At 34.8% G+C, this 20,859-nt stretch overlaps 2 protein-coding genes across 3 annotated transcripts; both read right to left on the bottom strand.

Moving 5' to 3' along the window:
• Window positions 1–7,382: 7,382 nt before the first annotated feature.
• LOC141717742 (formin-like protein 20) lies at window positions 7,383–17,396 on the bottom strand. 2 transcript variants are annotated; one of them, XM_074519929.1, is made up of 18 exons: window positions 16,918–17,396; window positions 15,706–16,412; window positions 15,402–15,623; window positions 13,553–15,311; window positions 13,099–13,468; window positions 12,738–12,867; window positions 12,327–12,398; window positions 12,111–12,209; window positions 11,982–12,023; window positions 11,358–11,438; window positions 11,215–11,265; window positions 11,052–11,133; window positions 10,841–10,935; window positions 9,428–9,499; window positions 9,234–9,350; window positions 8,705–8,773; window positions 8,550–8,616; window positions 7,383–8,297 (listed from the first exon to the last, which is right to left on the bottom strand). In XM_074519929.1, exons 1-18 carry the CDS (start codon window positions 16,988–16,990, stop codon window positions 8,146–8,148), a joined length of 4,260 nt encoding a protein of 1,419 aa, XP_074376030.1. In that variant the 5' UTR covers window positions 16,991–17,396; the 3' UTR covers window positions 7,383–8,145. The 2 variants fall into 2 exon arrangements, with proteins under 2 accessions (XP_074376030.1, XP_074376029.1); XM_074519928.1 differs by having other exon boundaries at window positions 13,099–15,311.
• Window positions 17,397–18,506: 1,110 nt separating this feature from the next.
• On the bottom strand, window positions 18,507–19,986 carry LOC141716652 (uncharacterized). The gene is made up of 3 exons (XM_074518846.1): window positions 19,594–19,986; window positions 19,449–19,502; window positions 18,507–19,356 (listed from the first exon to the last, which is right to left on the bottom strand). The coding sequence occupies exons 1-3, from the start codon at window positions 19,894–19,896 to the stop codon at window positions 19,090–19,092; spliced, it is 624 nt and encodes a 207-aa protein (XP_074374947.1). The 5' UTR covers window positions 19,897–19,986; the 3' UTR covers window positions 18,507–19,089.
• Between the last annotated feature and the right edge of the window lie 873 nt (window positions 19,987–20,859).

The following is a 20,859-nucleotide window of genomic DNA, read 5'->3' on the forward strand; positions in this document are numbered from 1 at the left end:
AATTTTTTACCAAATATAATAAAAACCTAATAATGCCAATATATTATGAAAAACTAGTAAATTAGTCTGTAAAACTAATTTTATTAGACAATTGGATGAAACATATATTAGCAAACACATAAATATTTATAAAAAAAGTAATCGAGCGCGAGTTCAAGCCGAGTCGAGTTCGAGTTTATCGAGTCGATCTCGAGTCGAGCTCAAAAAAACTCGGCTCGACTCGAGTTTTTTATCGAGCCAGAAAATGTGTTCGAGCTCGAGCTCGATAACGAGTTCGAGTCGAGTCGAGCTCAATTTATCGAGTCGAGTTCGATTCGAGTTCGTGCCGGCTCGGTTCGAATTACACCCCTAAAACAGATCTTGTGAGAATTATGAGGGCATGTATCATAATACATAATATGATTGTTGAAGACGAGAAGGACACATACACCACTCAATTTGGTCCCCTACCAACTTATGATGATGCAACAAATGACTTATCGCAACCAAATTTAGGCGAAGAAGTTCAAGTTCCGTATGAAACATATATTTAGAAGACAATACAAATGCGTGATAAACGAGCACATCGTCAGCTACAAAATGACTTGGTTGAGCATCTCTTCTAGTTCCATAATAATCGTTAATTTTTTTCCATTTTGCAATTTTTTTTAATTTAATGCTTTATCGTGTGGTATTTTTCAATGTATTTTACCGCAAATATAATTATAATTATAATTATTTATTTAATTAAATAAAATATAGTAAGATATTTATAATTATAAATTAAAATTTTATAAGAAGTATTGTGAAAGAAAGAATAAGATAAAATTAAAAGGAACCCATGTGTAAGTATAATTGGGTTTGTATACTCGAGGGGAGTGACCACTTTTTTCTAAAAGACCACTTGATGGTTAGTTGACAAAAATATAACCCCACGTGTAAATGGTTGAATCTTGACATTATGGATGCTCAAAGGGCTTATTATTCAAATATCACAAGTTCAAATCCACTAAAAAACATGAAATTAAGTGAATTGTCACATTTAGTAAATACGAGTGTGCTGATAGTATTTCGGATTAATTGAAATGCACGAAAACTGATACACACGCCCAATTAACAAAAAACCTTTATCTTCGTTATGGACCCGTTGGAAAGTGTAGTTAGTTATGGACCCGTGACCACATGGTGGGAAGGGTGGTGGCTTTAAGTTGTGAAAATCATGATATCTTCGTTCTAATCATCATCACTTGTCATCCATCCATTTTGTCCTCAATCATTCCCCAGCAATCAAAGTTCACTGCGACTGAAGTAAAGTAATATTTAAATCTGAATATTATATTCTATACTTTATTAGTCTTACGTATTAATTATTATTACATATTATTAGTTTCACTTCATGACAATTAAATTTCTAATAAGCATTACTTTTCTAGTTTCACACCAATATAAAAGTACATGATCAATATTAAGTACTAGTAAAAGTCTTAGTAAAAGGTACACAACAGTTCACGAAATAAAGATATCTATAATTAAATATTAATATTTATAATAAATATTATATATGTATTTTTAAAAACAATGCTTTATTTTACAATATTGTATTTGTAAATATCATTTATATATATATATATAATATATCTTATAAAAATTTTACTTATCAAAATTATATTAATATTACGAAAATAAATACCAATTTACACGGGTGAAAACCCAAAATAACCAAATTTTATTGGGGGCTGGCCAAAATACTCACGCTCCAAATAGGTGCCCAAAATAACCAGACAGATACGCATACAAGAAATGCGTGTACAATACACGCATACAACATATGCACATATAGTAAAAATTTTATAGCTATGCGCATACACTATATTCGTATGCAAGCTATACGCAAACGAAATATGCGTATACTCCTTGTGTCAGGTCAGCTTACAGGAAAATTTTGAAACTATACGTATTTGATATATGCGTGTAAAACACACGCATATACCGTATGCGTATTCAAATGGTTATTTTGGACATCTGTTTTGAGCGTGAATATTTTGGACAGCCACCCCTGAATTTTAGTTATTTTAGGCATTTTCTCAATTTACATGTAACACAAACACTAAAGTACTCTAACTCTATATGTACGTAGTTAAGTTATAACAAGTCCAATAGTTTCTTAATTTAGTTTGAACACGCTACTTGCTGCCTAATTTGATAGGGTATTATTTTTCTTTGAAGCTAAGAATCACCATATCATTGTTAAAAGAGGGACCAGTAAATGGAGTGTGATAAACAAGGAGGGAGGCCTATAAAATGTAATTATATGAAACTTGGTTGAACTATAATATGTACAGTCCTAAAATATTTTTAAATTTTTCCTAAGGTGGAATGACATTTTGACACGTTTTTTTTCATAAATAAAAAAGAGTTTTTATTAATTTGAATATAATACAGTCGAGACAAATTTTTAACTGCCGGTATTATCATATTACAAGGTTATAAAACAAATAGTATATTGAAAATAATTAAATAAATTGCTTCATTTAACACACATAATTTATAAATTCGTGAAACTAAAAATTAAATTAAAAATATCCGAAATGATCCAAATTGCACCAACAACTATAAAAATGGTAATATCACAATTAATCATATCACATAAAAATCATTATTGGTCCAGTGTTCTGAAACATTTATTGCATAAATCGAGATTGAAAAAACGACACATCAGCTATTTATATACCCGATACCAGCTATAGACATTCTGAAGACACCTCTATGTCTGATACCGCCTACAAACACGTCGAAAGTATAAACTCGTGAATTATGAACAATCTTTGATCTGTGAAAGATGAGCTTTTACAATAATCATTACCGTCACAGATTTGATGCAGGCTTTTCAGATCATCATAAACATCAATAAACTCGTTTTCAATAGAGCTAATACCAAATAAACTCAATCATAATCAAACAAAAATATAATAAAACACCTTAAAAGTAAAAACAAAATACACATTTCAAGAAAAAAAACATACAAATATCCAAAAAAATGGATTTTATTAAAAAAAATTAATGAAATCAGAAGAAAATGAAGGTATTGAGAGCTTTCCATCGTAGAAAATCAGTAAAAATTCCTCAATTAAGAACAAATTCTAGAAGAGGGGATGAGGACTACATTTGAGGCGTTTTAACCTGTGGTCGCATACGTAAACGAGAGTTTGTAACAATGTTTGAGAAATTACAAATTAAAAATCTTGACACGTAAGCATTGTTAATTTTGTGGGTTGTATATCCGTAAAATTGTTGTGGATTAAGTAGTTACTCACTTCATCACATAATTCTTTTTTACTAATATATAGTCAAGTGATGATATTTTGACTGATAATTAAAACAAAATTATGTATTATTTTTCTAAATTGAAAAATGCATTTTAAAGATGATGAAATATAATTTGTAATGATATAGGTTTTAAAATTTATTTAATTATACAGTAAATATAAATTCAGTAGTTAATTAATTAGTATTAAGGCTGCCATACTTGACTGAAGAGTCTTAATCCATCCAACTTGTTAGCCACTTTCATGTCCATTGACTCTTGACCAAGTTAAGTTAACTACTGGCACTGCTTATAAATTTCTTGATTTTCCTTATTTATATTCCCTTGTGTACAAAGTTTAATATACATATCACTGGCATTTATTTCTTCAAAAATGTTCTTATGATTTTCTGTATTTTAATCAACCCATGTCCCTTTCAGTATCTTCCTAGAAATTATTAAAATATAACAAAAACAATGCAAGTAAATCAAAAGTGATCTTTCTCAAATCCTAAACTTTGATGATATTTTTATCAGAAAATCACTACTTCAATTAAAGAAAGATTACTATTTTTAATGTTTCCACATGGATGCTTCTACCTGGACAAGGTTTGTGTTAAATAAATAATTAAAACAATTGATTATTATGATTAGGTGAAAATGTGTATGGGTAAATGTATAGCAGTATTTTCTAAGCTACCAAGCCAAAAAGGCTAAAACAAACCTGCTTTTGCATGAAAAGACACTTAAAAAACGACAGCATTGTTAAAAAGGTCTTAAATGTGATGGTTTTACAATTTCATACTTTATGTGACAAATGATTTTATTCCCTATGTTTCACATTTTTGCCAGCTACTAATTTTGGTGGGGGAAAAATCACAGAATGACACCAAAAGGTAAAAACAGGCCAAAAGTTGATTTGCAAGTAAAGAAATCACCTGATGATCTGATGCTTTACTATTTTATCAGTTGCTGGCTAGCTTTACACCATAAACTCCAGAAAATTTACCCTTGTCTTGTAAGAAAAAATCAAACTTATACAACTTCTACTCATATAAAAGGCCTAGCTAAACCAGAAGAATATTCATCATACATTGTAATGGAGACCCCTGGCAAGATTATCAGAAGTTCTATCTACATTTTTCTATCAAACTACCATTACTTCACAATCTCAGCAATTCTGGCCTTGCCATTTTCAGCTTCAGTTCTCTTCTCACAAGCACTTGTGCCTTCTTCTTCTCTTCTGCCACCAATACAAAGTAGGCTGCAGAGTCTTCTTACTGCAGCAGGCTTACCACCATCATATAAATTCTTCGACATTCTCAGCTTAAAGCTCTCCCAAACCATTACTTCTGCGATTTTAGTTCTTCCTTTTACCTTTTCTTCCCTCCTCATCGCGAAGGCGTCTGTAATCAAGGCTCTCTCCCAACAAAAACCAGCTCCTCCACAAAAAATCTTTTCCTTCATTTCAATTCTCTATCCCATCTTCTCTACACAAATCTGGACCTCATTACTAATTCTCTCCTCGAATGCAACTGGATTCTCAATACTATCCATTGCCTTCAATTGTCTTGATGTGTATAAACTAATATCAACTTCTACATCATTAGTACTTTTTTCTGCAGCAGCAGCTATTATTTACTCGATAATTCTTGCTAATGCATTCGTTATTAGCAACTTGGCTTTGGTTTTATCAGGAATGGAAGCAAAAGGAGGGTATATTTCAATACTCAAAGCATGTATTCTGATCAAAGGAAGAAACTCAAAAGCTATATCATTAGCCCTGCCTCTCAATTTGGCCTTAGCTGAAATCGAGGCTTTGTTTCTATATCGTGGTGCAGTAGTCTTTTCTTCAAATGAATATCCGACTTTTTCAATGACTCTAGAGTGGATTGTCATTGCATATCTATACTCCATCTTCATCGTTCTTGATACAATCATCAGTTGTATGTTTTTCAAAAGCTGTAAAACAGCTTTTTTGGTTGAAGCTCAGGGGAACATATACTCTCACTGCATTGACATTTCAAAAGAATATCAAGATCACATCATTTCTTGTGCAAAGTTGAAGAGTGTAGAAGAGCTTCCGTAATTATTTTTTATACGATTATAATACTAGATAATTCGACAGTTGTTCATTTGAATGTAGGATAAAAAATGAGAAGGGCTGAGAGAGAATGGGAAACATGGGATATATTTGTCCAGTCTCTCTGTTACATACACACACTAGGCTCTTATCTATGTGCAACCCTCTGTTCTTTTAAATGCTGAGGGATTTTATTTGTATGTTTTTTTGTGTGGTTTCGAGATTAATTGGATGCATCTATATACTATAGAGGTTTATCTTCTACTCCATTGTAACAAAATATGCAGAAGTTACTGTTTATAACTTCAGTGGCTTTATCTTTCTCCTGACTAATTTGCTGATGTTTATTCTGTAAACTGAATTAAAAGAACTTTTCATGATGTCCTCAGAGTTAGTACTCAATAATTAGTAAAACATTCTCTGAAATTTGCAGACTTGCTGGTCCATCTGTATTCATAGATTCAAAAGATAGGCCAGACAAGCCAAAAGAAGTTCACATATATATACTCTTTAAGTAACTTCAATAATAAAGCGCGAACAGGATCTTATACTCTTTAACATTCTCAATCTCATATGCTTCTTGTGAAAAAGCAGGTAGTTTACTTGCATTGGAAAAAGGCCAAAAACTTTAAAAAAGATGGCACTTGGTAGTCTCATGTTATACAGATAAACTTTGAACCAGAGTTTAAAACAGAACAGACTAAAATCTACAGAATTGTCCTATTGACTAAAGCCACAAACATTGGATCAAATTCAAGAAACTCATCATGCATCTGGATTCAGACAAGTCATGACAATCAAGAATGCATTCATAACACAATATTATTGCATGCATGCATGCATATCATATATCTATAAAATTAAGTAATAAGAATGCCAGAAACTCAAGTTTGGCGAGGAAAAGATCCGTGAGTTGAAAGTTAAACCCGGTTGAGAGTGACAGAGTCCATGCTGATATGCATATTTTCTGCAATTTATAATGGTAAATCGAAGGGCTGAGTATATTTTGTTAGGTTTATTATATCTTCTTCTACTTTGTGTCAAGTCACTGATCACTTGATCATACTTGGCCTAGCCACTCACTCTTCTACTTTGTCTTCTTCTCACTATCCTTTCTGAGTGTAAAGTAAGAATATCAATCAGCAACCACACTTGTGAGTTGTGACTTGGGCTGTTGTGCATCCCTTCGTTATCCAGATAGAATTTCATCCACCGTGTCTTTCTATTTTAATCATGTCTTTAAAAATTCCATTATTATTTCCAACTTCTCAATTTTTCTGGAATCTTCAAAACAATAATCACCTTTTTCCTAAAAGAAATCTAAAAAAAAACAGATATTTTACGGAAACAATCTCTCTACTTCCGATATACTTAAATTGTTGCATGCATATTTTGCATCAGCCTCGCAATAACTTCAATTTTCCCCCATTACAATTATGTAATGACCCATCATTCTCCATTAATTCATGTATTGGAATTTAGTAAACGTCGTTTCTTGAATTATATAAACTTATTATCAAGAGCATAAAGAAGATTAGCAAAATCACATGCATTGTTTGCTTAGTTGCCACAAAATTGCAAGAATGTATAGCTGTCCTCAATTTACCATCACACGATTATTTTCTTCTTCAAATAATTGCTATATGAGTATGTTGCTAACAACAATTATCCGCACCATTATGTAAACCAACACAAACAACAAGTTCCAAATCATATGGATATTATTATGATACATAGACTTCTGGGGTTCGGTTATGTTGTGGTGGAGGTTAGAGTTGTAGCTTGTAGTTGAAAACAGAGTAGAACATGAGTTGTACATATATTGAAAACACAGTAGAACATGAGTTTATGATATCACATTTATAAAATGAAACTCAGCTCTCACATTTTCGGAATGTTTCTCACTCCGCATCTTTATTGCAGTGTTTGATTGTTTCTTAGCAACCCCTCCCTTCAGTTAATTCATTACACATTTCCATTTTTCTTGTAGTTCTAAAACACATGCTTCCTGTAGACTTTAATCCCAACTTTTACTGTCACATTTTCTCATTTAACTATACATTCGTACTATAATTTTGTTTTACGGACCAGGTCTTAGCCTTTGCAGTTTGCACTGGTAATTTACTACTTTCTTTCTATTTTCATATTCTAAGGATTACTATATATACAACTCTTGAGGTGGAAACTCTAGTCCTGGCAATATCCAATTAGTGAACCTATACTCCTATCTTACAAGAATCAGATGCTATTTAATCTTTCTAACTACAAAGGTTAGGTTAGAGCTTTGTACATGGTCTATAGTGAACCGGCATACTCTCATCAGCTGTCCCCGAAACATCAGCCTTCATACTTGGTTCGCGAAAGGGTGAGGAATTCAATATCTGCTGTAACAATGATGTATTGCCAATTGATATCATATATTCCTTCCGTAGATGACACCCAAGACTCAGATTGGATTCCTAGGATGGATGATCACCTGAAGCTCCCAGCCTCAACAAAAATATTCAATTGATTTCCAGCGAAGAAAATGGCTGCAAGCATTTAAATTGCCCAATTGCACTGTGAGCTGAGTCACAGCCAGGATCTCGGGACCTTAAGACTGGCATTTTCACTTTGTTTACTTGAGCTTCAATAACTGATGAGAATCATGCCTTAGCAACTATGAGGAAGGTTTTCGGTCTGTTATTGAAGCAGTTCACTGCGACTTCACACATCAGTTGAAGAAGACCATAGGGAATAAGAGCCCCGTGAAGGTAAAGAAGATAAGACATGCTACGGCCTATGTGACGATCTTCTTTGTTCGATTAATCTCCTTTGCCTTCTCTGTTTCAATCTCCTTTTGGGCTTTCTTCTTTTCCAGTTCTTCCTGTTTACAGTTCTCGTCGTAAGCTTTGCTGAACATCCTCACAAAGTTTAAGAGTGTTGCAGTAACTGCATCAATCAAAGCACGATCAGTTAGCACCCTTTAAAGACTGTTTGGGGGAGGGGGGGGATCAGAACTAGCAAACAATTAGTTGTAGAGCATCAAGCTATTAAAGACCAAACATGAGAGGGATGATAGATAATAAAACCGAAAGTTTTCCGAGTTAAAAAAGAAAAAAAATCAGAGAAACCCTAGCTAAAAGCCAGAAGAAAATTGTAAAGAAGAAAGAACAGATATCACAAATTTGAGGGACTATTTACCTTGTTCAAACGGACATCGAGCAGGGTCCTCGCCAAAATACAATGCCAGGGCATCTGCATTCCTACCCTGTCCACAGACAAAAATTACGAGAAGATATAAAGAAACACCATTATTTTAGTATAACTAGTGATTAGTTTAAAGGGTAGATATTTACCGCCACAGAATACAAATTTGTTAAAGAAGCCACCTCAGTCTCAGCAACAATGATAAATTCCTTCAGTGACTACAGATGGAAAAAAAACGTCCATGTGTTATGACATTTTATAGAATAACATGCAAGTATTGTTTGAACAATTACACAATATAGTAATGATGAAAGCTGCATTAATACAGGAACATTTTGACTAATTTATCTCAAAGCCAATGGAACGGCTTAACTTAACAATATCCATATAGTTCCAATAAACCAAAACCAAGTATCAATCCTTAAATCTATACCAATTTGTAGCACATACTTAAATTGCTCTTTGATCTTAAACTAGTGAAGAAGGTGCATCTCAAAAACAAGCTTTTTCTGGAAAATAGGGTATGTGCAGTCCTGTCCACTTATTCGTACTCCTTTTAGCTTGAAGATGGATGTTATCAGGATTTTTAAAAATATTTCCCATTAAAACATTCCTCATTACCTAATTATAAGCATAACCCACTCTTCTGAAAAATTTGCAAAAGATTCATGGGGATACCTTACGGAAAACTTCAGATACTGGACCATCATTCTCGGATGCACCATATTCCTGATTTACTTTTTCTAATCCCTTGATAATAGCTTGCATTTCTTCTGCTAAAGTCTTCAACTGAATCTGCAATTAAGATCTTTTTACAGTTTTTCCCAATAAAAATGTTCGATATTGGTAGTGAGAAAAGGATAAAAAGGAACCTTTGATGCAGCTTCGAGACTAACAAGATCCATGTGAAAGTCTAGTAGAGTTGGGGTCTTGGAAGCAAGAACCTGAAATGAAAAAATGGATAAAGAGAATAAACACAAATTGGAAAAAAAGAAAAGAAAAAGATTAACACTATATAATACAATAAAAGGTAAAGGCCAGCAGTGAAAAGGTAGTATAAGCAATTCCTATCATCTGCCAGTAATTTTTTGATTACTATTATAAAACAAAGAAATAACCTCATAGGCCACATCACATGATAATGAATGAACAGATATATTTGCGCAAACACTTAACATTTCTAATATAGTTATCTTTACACAATTAAATGCCTAGTCTTAATCCAATATCCATTAACGTTCCAACTCTAGTTCTCTTCCATGTAATCGAATGCGTAGTCTGATACAAATATCCATAAAGTGAAATTTCCCTATATGAAAAATATACTGAAATTCCATAGTCAACTATGCAACTTTTATGTGGGGTTGGTCTCCTGTTCATCATGTACAGTGACCAAGTATATTGATAGATGATATGGTGTTTATATATTTAGGGGGCTACTCTAATAGAAATCAATTTTAGAATAGAAACTAGAAAACAATTTTTTTTTAAAAAAAAATTACTTCAAAATATAACACATATGGTATGCAAATCGATCGTTGAGAGATGGAGAAAAATACAGTGAAGTCGGATTTAAAAAAAACTTACCGTTTGACGGGAAAAATCAAATTAAAAATGGAGGGAAAAAACTGAGATTGTGCGTGGGAGGGTGCAGATTAGTTGGGTGTGGTGCTTTTAGGGGGGCATTAGATTAGATTGATTTTATGGCTTAGATTAGTTTCTAATTTCTTAAAAGTAAAGTTCTATGGACAGCACCTTTTGGTCGAAGACCTTGGATATGCAAGTAAAATCTTACATAAAAATATTGTAAAACGTATTATTTTGTGAATCATGTTCTACAAAGATTATTATTTTATGCAAAATCTTGAATATCATATATGTACTGCATGTAAAACATTACAAAATGTTTAATTCTATGAAACATGTTTAGTTTGAAGAATATTTGTTCAGTTTGTGGAACATAAACATTCCACTCAATAAATTTATTGGATCTTCAACAATTTTAATGAATTAGTGATACTCGTAAAACATACTTCACAAAATAATATATTTTATAGTATATTGATTGCAGAATATAGGTAATCTCCGAGTTCTCCGATAAAATAGCGGTCTCCATAGAACCTTATTATATATATGTGTGTGTGTGTCGTATTTAAGCACGGTAAGAAGAGACAATGTCCTATCATGCAAGCCCTCTCTTTACAAGTTAAAGTTACAGCATAGGAAGACAATACTTAAACAATTCTTTTTTTGCAAAGGAGACAAATAACACAAAGTATGCATACCTTACAAAGATAATGCATTAATGTCATCTTGTTGTTGGTGGCACGGGTATCGGTAAGTTTCAAAAGACTGTCTAATTTGAATCCTACCGCAGATCCTGTAATATTTTTGACATGTAAGAGACTTCATTCTTGAAAAAAGATACAAAGCAGTGAACTATAATAGTGTGATCTAACATGGGCAGAATTTTGCTTATTAAAAAAATTCACTTACCCCTAGCAGTTCCTTGATTTAATGTATTTCCTAAATACAAGATTTTCTTCATAATTTCCTTGAACTTGACAGAATTCCGAACCTAAGGAAATTGAAATTCTACATTAGAACCAGAAGAAGGTATACAACATAATATGCTTCACTAATTACTATTACGACTAACCTCATCACATGCAGCAAAAACAGATTTTAAGTTCTTCGAGAGATCTGAAATCTGTAATAAAAAAAATATTTAACATCCGAAATTACTAAAATCAACAAATACTAAATTTGCACAGAACTTAAAGTATATATATACCAACAAACCTGGGAATTAAACTGAATCTTGAAAAGAAAAACCCTTAATTTAGATTCCACTCGTGGCACCTTCATCAGCTCTAAGAAAAACTGAAAAAATATATACAAATCAGATAGGAAACACTGAAACATTAACTCAAATTAATTATTACTGTATAAGATAGATTGTAATCCCTAACCCAGGATTAAGGAGACATTAATGTGTTGTGATGTCCATAACTGTTCGCTACAGATTCATAGTCGTGGTACTTGATAGATTGGGAGTGCGGTTTATAAAATTATAATATAAAAACTAGCACATTGCATCGTATATTAATAGAAGGGACTATCGACATTGTTTCAATTGTTCTCTTGTTCAGCTACATGCTTTTGAAGTAAGATGGAAATTGGAAAAGGTAAAAAACTAAAAACCAGAAAGAACAATATTCATGAACAGTAATTTTCTGCAAAATGCCTTTAATTAAGCTACTCAACTTATCCAAGCAAAACTTCATCAACAAATAAAACATAGTAATTTGTTTGTTAAATCTCCCAGTCAAGAAACTTAAATCCCTAGTATTCACACAACGGAAGCAACCAAATTCTTACAGGCAGAATCATAAAAAACAACTTTGGAATATGAGGTTTACGGACCTGTTCACACCTTCCCAGATTCTCTTTGTCACCTGGGTAATTCTGCAGGATCAAATAGAACCAAATGATGTATAAATAAGAGAGGGAAGTAAAACATTAAGCAACATTCTGCAGACCTATCTACTTCACCTTGAGGAGTTCCATCTCTTCTTTAACAGGACAAAATTTTATTAGATTTTCTACTTGATCAGCATCCAAAATCGATTCGTCCATTGCTAAAGCTGCGGCCTGTTTTTTCAAACACTCGCAGTTTTAAGAACAAGTGAAATATGAAACAAACACAACGATATGCAGAAGAAGCAGGAAGTATATACTAAAGAAACCATAATGTAAAAGGTAACTTACCATCATGTCAGGTAGCGGCATTTTGACCTTTGTGAGCATAATCTCAGTGTTGTTTGCACGCCTCAGATCAACCTATAGTGAACAGGGAACATCCAGTAGCAGATAAATAAATATAAAAAACATGCATTCTAATTCAACAATGACATTTACTACTTAATCATCCACAAGATAAGAATAATTACTCTAAAACATATGAAAGGGTGGATAGAATAAATCAACATGAAATTGAAGTAAATATACGCATTCAAGTACACGTAATTTGTGAAAAGGTGAAGAATAGCTCCTAGGAATTAAGCTTACGGATAGGTAAATATCATGACAAAGTGAAGATCGATGCCCATGTTAGAGAAGCAACTCACTCTGTAATATCAAAATTCATATAAAACACATGTAAAGTATTGTAACCATTACCAGGTGAACTTTTTCAGGTTTAGATCCAGGGGACTTCCGCCTGTCATCTGACTTATCACCCGCCCTGTTTGACTTTGGGACTGTGGCAGAGAAAAGGGACTCTATTTCTGATACATCAAAATCTGACGAACTGGGATTTGATGATAGAATTAAGTTAGTTTAAATCAAAAACAGGTATAAGGAGCAACTAAAATACATGCAGAGAAATGCACTTCTCACTCGGACATATACAGCATTACAGACATATAACATAGTGTAGATTTAAGGTACTAGAATTTAGAGAAAGGGTTTATAGAAAAAAAATAAAGCACTTGTCTGAACAAAAACAAGATAGCTCTAGCAGTAATAAAAAATGTAATACCTATGATGATTAGCATTCCTTTGCAATTCTTCCCATAAGCTCCCTTGCAGTGCCCTGGTTACCTTGCTCCAGTGAAGAGGCTTTAAGGTAGATCTTCGAGTTGCTGGAGCTGGCATGCCTCCTGGACGCGGAAGCCCACGTCCTCTTCCTGAAGCCAAGCCTCTACCATCAGCTACTGGTCCTTTAGCACCAAATGATGGAGGGGGCGGGGGCCCGGAACCTAAAGATCTAGGTGGACCAGGAGGTGGAGGAGGTCCACGTGCCCCGGGAGGAGGGGGTGGAGGTGGTCCTCCTTGTAGTGGGGGAGGGTCTCCATGCACTGGAGGAGGTGGCGGTGACGAACCAACCAAAGGTGGTGGTGGAGGAACAGGTGGTCCCCTGCACATTGGAGGTGGTGGTGGTGGAGGAACAGGTGGTCCCCTGCACATTGGAGGTGGTGGTGGTGGAGGAACAGGTGGTCCCCTGCACATTGGAGGTGGTGGGGGTGGAGCTACTTCTCCGCGAGTCGGAGGAGGAGGTGCTGGAGGTGGTCCCCCGCGCTTTAAAGGAGGAGGTGGTGGCGCTGATGATAAAGGGGGAGGTGGAGGTGGAGGCGGGGATCCACGCTTAGGCGGAGGTGAGGATCCATGCAGTGGAGGAGGGGTTGGAGGTGGAGGTGGAGGCAGAGCTCGGGTACAGGGCAGTGGTGGAGGCAGAGGTGGAGCTCGAGAAAAAGGAAGTAAGGGAGAAGGAGGAGGAGGCGGTGGTGAAGGTGAAACAGAAACTGGGGGTAATGTGGGTGAATCATGAGAAAAAGGAGGCAGGAGTGGTGGAGGCGGAGGTGGAGGTGAAACTCGAGAAAAAGGAGGTGGGGGCAGCAAAGCTTTTGATGTAGGGGGTTGGAATAGAGTAGGAGAAGTAGTATGTAAGGAAGTGCTGGAATGTGGCACAAGGGGTGGAGATGGAGGAATAGATGAAGGTCTGATTTCATTCTGAATGTAAAACGGAGTCTGGGGTGGGGGGGCTGGGGGTGGTGGCAAGGGAGGAGGTGGGGGCGGAGGCGATTTAGAGTTTAACTGAGCAACGGTTGCCCTTAAGCTCACAGAAAATGTAGCTGTGGATGGGGGTGGAGGCAACGGAGTCACATTTAGTGTTGATACCTCTAATACTGGGGACGAAGGTGCCTTCACCTGTACACTATTTGCAGTCGACTTCGCTTTTACTTCAGAAAATATTGATTCAGGGCTACTCATCACTTCAAAAGAAGTGGAAGGACGTGGCTTTAAATTGCTTTTGATATGACTATCCTTCGCAGGCACTGGCACAGGGGGTGCACTATTATACCTTGATGGTGGATACACCACATAATTTGAATTAGTGTAAGGGCCTTTGTTAGAAGGGATCCACCTAGATACTTGATTCGTCTTAGCCTGCTTTGAAACACTGCCCGGCGAATCTTGCTGTTTGAACGTTTGTTTGGTACTACCTGAATCTGCAGCTGGTTTCGAGCTTGGAGTGGGCAGCTTTTTTGTTGCTGGTGGGTTAGATTTATCATAGTTATGTTTCGGAACATCAGCACTCAACTTCTGCTGTGAATCTTGCTTTTCTAGAGTTTCCACAGGATTTGTTTTGCCTTCCTCTACATTGTTCGTAACATCAGAAGTGCCGCAGACACCACCAGCCACCCCGACACTAGTTTTTTCTCGTAAACCATGTCTTTCAAGCATCTTCAAGGTACCATCTTTCTTTTCATGTTCATTTTCTTTGTTATCTGAGATGTCACGGGTGTCGGTAAGAATTGTCTCAGTTTCAGTTGAGCTAAACATATCACTAGTCACCAGCTTAGTTTCTTTAGTGAAGGACTTGTCACGAACAAATTTAGCAGGGTACATCTCATCAACCCTATTCTCAGCTTTTAGTTCATTAAAAATACGATTACCATCCTGCTTGGGAGTTCCATCATCTGATGCACAGTCCAGAAATGCATGAGGTTCTAGATCATCTTTCCAAACAATCGATTTGTTGTCATCAATCGATTTGCTTCCTTGAACTACAGTATATTCTTCGGCTATTTGAGCATCTAGGTCACCTTTTCCAACTTGTGTGTCAGTACTGCTGAATATCTCTTCTACTTCAAAGAACTCTTCAGTTAGAGGGCCTTCTGTCTCATATTCATCTTCTGCCAACACATTTGTGGTGATAATTGATGAAGCATCAGCATCCGAAAAGAGCACCTGAATATATATATAGCCAAAAATCAACTTCGATGTGAAAACTAACAGACAGAAATAGAAAAACACTTTTCATGCAAGCGAAGACCCCACCTCTGCCTTAAAGTCTTTTGGGAACTGGACTTTCATGTCCCACGGAACATCAACTTCATCACGGTTTAACTTCAAGATGTTTGAGCGGATAAATGCTGTGTGGAACATGACTCTGAAAATCATTTCTTCTCTTACCGAGTCGTCTTCCAAATGAATGCACTCAATGATAACATCACCTTGAACTCGGAAATGGAAATCTAATTTCACTAGGACACACTCTTCCTGCATTTAAGAAGAAACAGGTACAATTAAATTATGAATCTAAATTTAACATCCTACATCTAATTTTGCAAATTGAGGTTACCTGTGTGTAGAATCGAGCGTGTTTTGTATTCCTTGAAGTTGAAAACAAGAGCTTAGCACTTCTACCAGCTGTTGTTGAAGACGGATCCTGACCATAAACTCGAACTACTGGTCTGCAACCTCTTCCCCCACCAAACAAGGGTAGAACTCTAAGAATAATGCAATCCAAAGCAAGAGGTGAATCTAAAGGCGGCCAACTAGAACCTAAATTTCTCCGGGAAATGTACTGAAGATATCTCAGTTGTGATGGCTGTGGATTTATAGGAGACAAAAGATGAAGAAGTTCTTTTGGAGCTTGCTTGTATACCATTTCAAGGGTTTTCTGTTCGCCAGTGTACTGTTTACGATATAAAAGCAGGCCTGCAAGCATAAAAGCAAGCACAGGCCAGCCTCCTTTTTCACAATGCATTAACAACACGTTCTGTTGGCCCTCCAAAGATAACCAACTCTCGCTAGATCGCAAGAAGTGGTAGATCATTTCTAGGGGTAAAAGTGAACAACCCTCATAATCTCGAGGGTAGTCCATGACTGTCATATCATACTGAGACAACAAATCTGAAACTTGGCTTCTCTTTTCCCCTTCTCTAAAGTTAAAAACCATGTACGAAGCATCTTGGTAATAATCCTGTAGCTGAGCTATAATTCCACCGATGTATGATTTGTATTCATCTTTTCCCAGTACATTAGTCGAGAAGCAGCAATCAAACACTGCAAATCATAAATTCCAAGTGAAAATATTGTCAATAATAGATAGGCTAACAAATAAATGGTATTCCACGCTCAAACAGTCAAAACCAAAAGAAAATCACAAAAGTTCAAAAATATTCCTAAAAGCAGAATATACAAAATTTATAAAAGACTTTGTAGCATAAAACTTGTAGAAGCAGAATTTCAAACGAAAAGATGATAACAACCATAACGGTGCAATATAACATCACAACCTTAACAAGCTCCCTAAAGATTGAATTCTATCCAATACATAAAAGTCGTGATCATGATCAATTAAGTTTCTCATACAACAAACTACAAAGCCTACACAAACTAACAAATAGCGAATTCTATCAAATAAACCGCAATTCAACTCTAATGAAGTTAATTACATACGAAAATCAAATTCAACAAATTAAGCAGCTATACCAAACCACATAAAATCAAATCAGCACAACACAATAAACATAAAATAAACAATAAAAAAACAGGAGCAATAGCTTACAGTAAAGCCTTTCCGAGATCTCGAGGAGCCTTTCTGGCGGTTTTCGATAAAAAAACCGCCGGAACAGCGCCATTCACCACAAATGGCGCTGCTGCTCCTCCTCTCTCCCTACCAGATCCAAATGTCACAAACTTCAAAACAACACAACCACAGTTCTCTCCATTTTCACAACAACAACAACAACAATAATAATTTAACACAATTGGACACAATGTGTCCTGTTGAATAAAATTCAAACAGGACACAAATTGTTGAAACAAACTGTTAGAAATTCAAAAAGTATATGATAGAAATCGAAATGTTAAAAATAGTTTGACTAAATATAAAAAAGGTTTAAAAGAAGTGGAGTTGTAAAAAATGGAGCAAAGTTGGGGCTGGATAGCTGATGAATTGAAGGGAAGAAATGTACACGTGGCAATGTAATGACGAGAACAGGAAGTTAGAACGGAAACAAGATAGAAACTGCTATGTTTGTCATGTTGTCCTTTTTTCAGGATGTTAGATTTTAGATATATGCATACAGATAGATACGCCCCCTCTGTATTTTCGGGTGTACAAAATTAAAATACAACTTATTTTACTCTTTTCTTTTATTGTCTTTGTTCATTTTTATCTTTCTATATTTAAATTATTTTTTAAAATATTTTTACAAATTAAACTTATTTTTCTTACAATAAAAAATATGTTTTAACAAATCCCAGGATTCTCGTGAACCAGAATTTGGGGTTAACAAAAGATAAACTCTTAATTAGATGAGCTATCAGCTCAAATATTTTTATTAATAATTGATACAGTTGTTTATTATTGTATTATTCGGCATTTAATTGTTATTATTTTTTTATTAATACAATTTTTTTTATTAAATGTATGTTTCAACTACCTGTCAATCTGTCATTGTCAAACAAATAATAGATAGGTTCCTTCAAGCTAGTACCGTCTTATTTTTAGAAAATTGTAAACCCATTTTTTCTGTTTTGAACCAAATTTGGACTTGTATTTACCTTATAGAAGAGAACAACTAAATTTGAATTAAATTTTTTATTCAAATTTTAAACTCAGAAAACAGTTACGATATACTCAAAAACAATAATAACATGAATATTTAACCTATTTGACAACTGTTATGGACGGTTTTCATAAAATCCGCTAGTAGCTTCGTATTTAATTCTTTTATTATTAATCAATTGCAATCTGTAATTTTTTTTATCAAACTGTTGCAATCCCGTAACAGTTATATGTCCTTCAAAATATTCAAAATTGTTCCCCAATGACAACGATATAAGTCCATGACCAGATTCATGGCAAGCTCATATATATTATTTTATTTGTGATATTCATGTTAATATATAAATTTACGCGTTGTCGACGGGAGTACGTTTATCTAAAGACGTCATGTTTCTTTACTTAAAAGCGAATGTTCACTTAAAATCAGAGTATAAAATTTTGAGTTGACGAACCTCTAAGATGTGTACGTAATAAATATATGACAATTGCTAATATTGTCGAAATTTTTTATAGAATCGGTAGTTAGTTTTGTATTTAAATTCTTTTTATCAAACTATTGGAACACGATAACAGCAGGAGCTTAATATAATTACCAAAACCGTGGCTGGTAGATATGTTACCAAACGGTGTGATGGTGTTTATTAACCCATATGTGAAACACATTACTCATTGCCCCCACCAAGTGCATCTTCATTCTTATAAACTCTCCTGCATTTCACATTCCATGAAATTATGTCATCCACTGTAAGTTGCAGAGCTTTTCACAGCATCATCATGTTCATGTGCCGTAAATTATTGTTAGTCTCTATTTTCCGTCCTGTTCTACAAACTACGAAATCCATTACAATTCCTAGTCACATTCTAGCATTCTACTACAAATGAACACTTCCCCACAGAACATTTATCACTGATCTATCATCTGTAGGCCAAGTTAGTTTGTCTTCAAAACATTGACAGAGATTTTTTTATTGTAGTTTCATTTCTGATTCTTTAGGCTCCAGAATGCCCTATCTGCAGCATGCAATTGTATCGAATTTTATCTGAATAATTAACATACTAATAATCATAGGAGGGTTCAATATAAAGAGTGGTAGCTGAAACAAACATATAGAGTTTAGAACACAACTTGATATATAAGATTGATGAACACCCACCAACCAACTATGATCACAGCAGAACGTAACAACTGCAAGCTCTCGAAATCAGGCCTGATATGAAGTCTTCAATTTGGTCGATACTCCGCATACATGTGATGGTGAAATAACCCATGGCCATTGAAATGACAAATATCAGCAGATGGTTTGGTTTGTTACTTCCCACATACTTGTTCACCATTAAAAAATAGTGCGACATTATGATCAAACCCCCTATCATTTTCTCTGTAACATCATTCTCCCTAACGCCTTGTCCGTTATTACCTACAGGATTTGGTTGCTGAAATATACAAATTTATTAACGAACAGTTGTCATATCTCAAAACCAAAGCAAATTAAATCAAATTTACTCTATAGCTCATAGGTAAGTACCAGTTGGGAACGCAAGCCCTGAGCAGATCCAGCTCGACTATTTTCATGAACATTCTGTGTTTTTTTTTAAAAATTAGTTCTGATTTGGACTATTCTGTGTAGTATATATATTCTTTGAAAGAAATCGCTTATCTTTCAATCATACCTTATCGCTTAAACGTTCAGCTCTTGCGTTTATCTCAGCACCTGCATCTTTGTTCTTGGTCCGTTTGATCCCGAGTTTCTTAAGAATCTTGAATATTTTGTATTTCAGAGACTTAGATTTCGGAACAACAGAAACTGGTGTTTCGGTTTTCAGCTTGATCGCCGCTGATTTTTTCTTGAACACCTTAATACAGAACATTGAGAATTTGCAACCCGAAAACAGCCGTTTGCCTTCGAGTTTCAACTTATTGGCCTTGGCTCTGAGTTTAAGCATCCATCGCTTTTGCTGCTGCTTTGTCTGCATCGAAACTCCTTAGTGAAGAACCATTAAATTGTGAAATTCTCTGTTTAGTTAAGAACACGGAAATGTATCAATTTTTAGTACTATATATGTACAATCCACCTTTTGTAACTTCACCACTACAGCTATGTAAAACTACTTAAAATCAGCAAAGAGAATTAATGCGAATAGCACTAGCACTGCTAAAGGCATACACTTTTAGCAACAACGTGTAGTTTGTAGTTAATAGCGATAAATCAGGACTAATTTACGATTTGCCAAGATCAGCAACTTGATTATGATTGATACTAACTGATATGGTGCATCAATCATCAACCCTAACATCGAACCATTTAACAGAAAATATTTTAATTCATTACAATTAAATCCAATAAAATCCAAGTTGTATATTTCCCCATATGTAATTTTTGGAGAAAAAGTTTTTCGTTTTCCAAGAATGTTTTCTAGCATCACTATATCATTTACAACCACTAATTGGGACCCTATCCCAACTTCATCTCAGACTATAAAACACAGTACAACCTCCCTTCACCTTGGTCAGATGCCTTTAATTGATGTCATCAATCCTGCTACTTGTTCTTGGTCACTAATGATATCAGAGCGCGGGTTGGGGCGCCCGTAATCCACTCTAACCATAAATGGAATTTCGAGTGATTTAAAAGAGTAATATAATATCCTCAAAATGACCTTTCTCTTAACAACTTAAGTTTTTATATTGATTGGCGAGATAATATATATACCTATATATCAAATTTCCGCTACCTGTTATTCTAAATTAGAAACTCTACTATTCTATAAACTTTGTAATTTTAACAAGGGTAGAGATTCAATACTTTAAAAATATGATTTCAATTATATAATACATTAATTAGCTCGACGATATTTATATTATCTAAATTTTCTATATTTCGGAAAGGAAGAGGTGAAATAAATTATATCTCAAATTAAATTAGCTCGACGATGTTG

Source organism: Apium graveolens, chromosome 4 (genome assembly GCF_009905375.1).
Source record: "Apium graveolens cultivar Ventura chromosome 4, ASM990537v1, whole genome shotgun sequence".
NCBI classification, from domain to species: Eukaryota; Viridiplantae; Streptophyta; class Magnoliopsida; order Apiales; family Apiaceae; genus Apium; species Apium graveolens.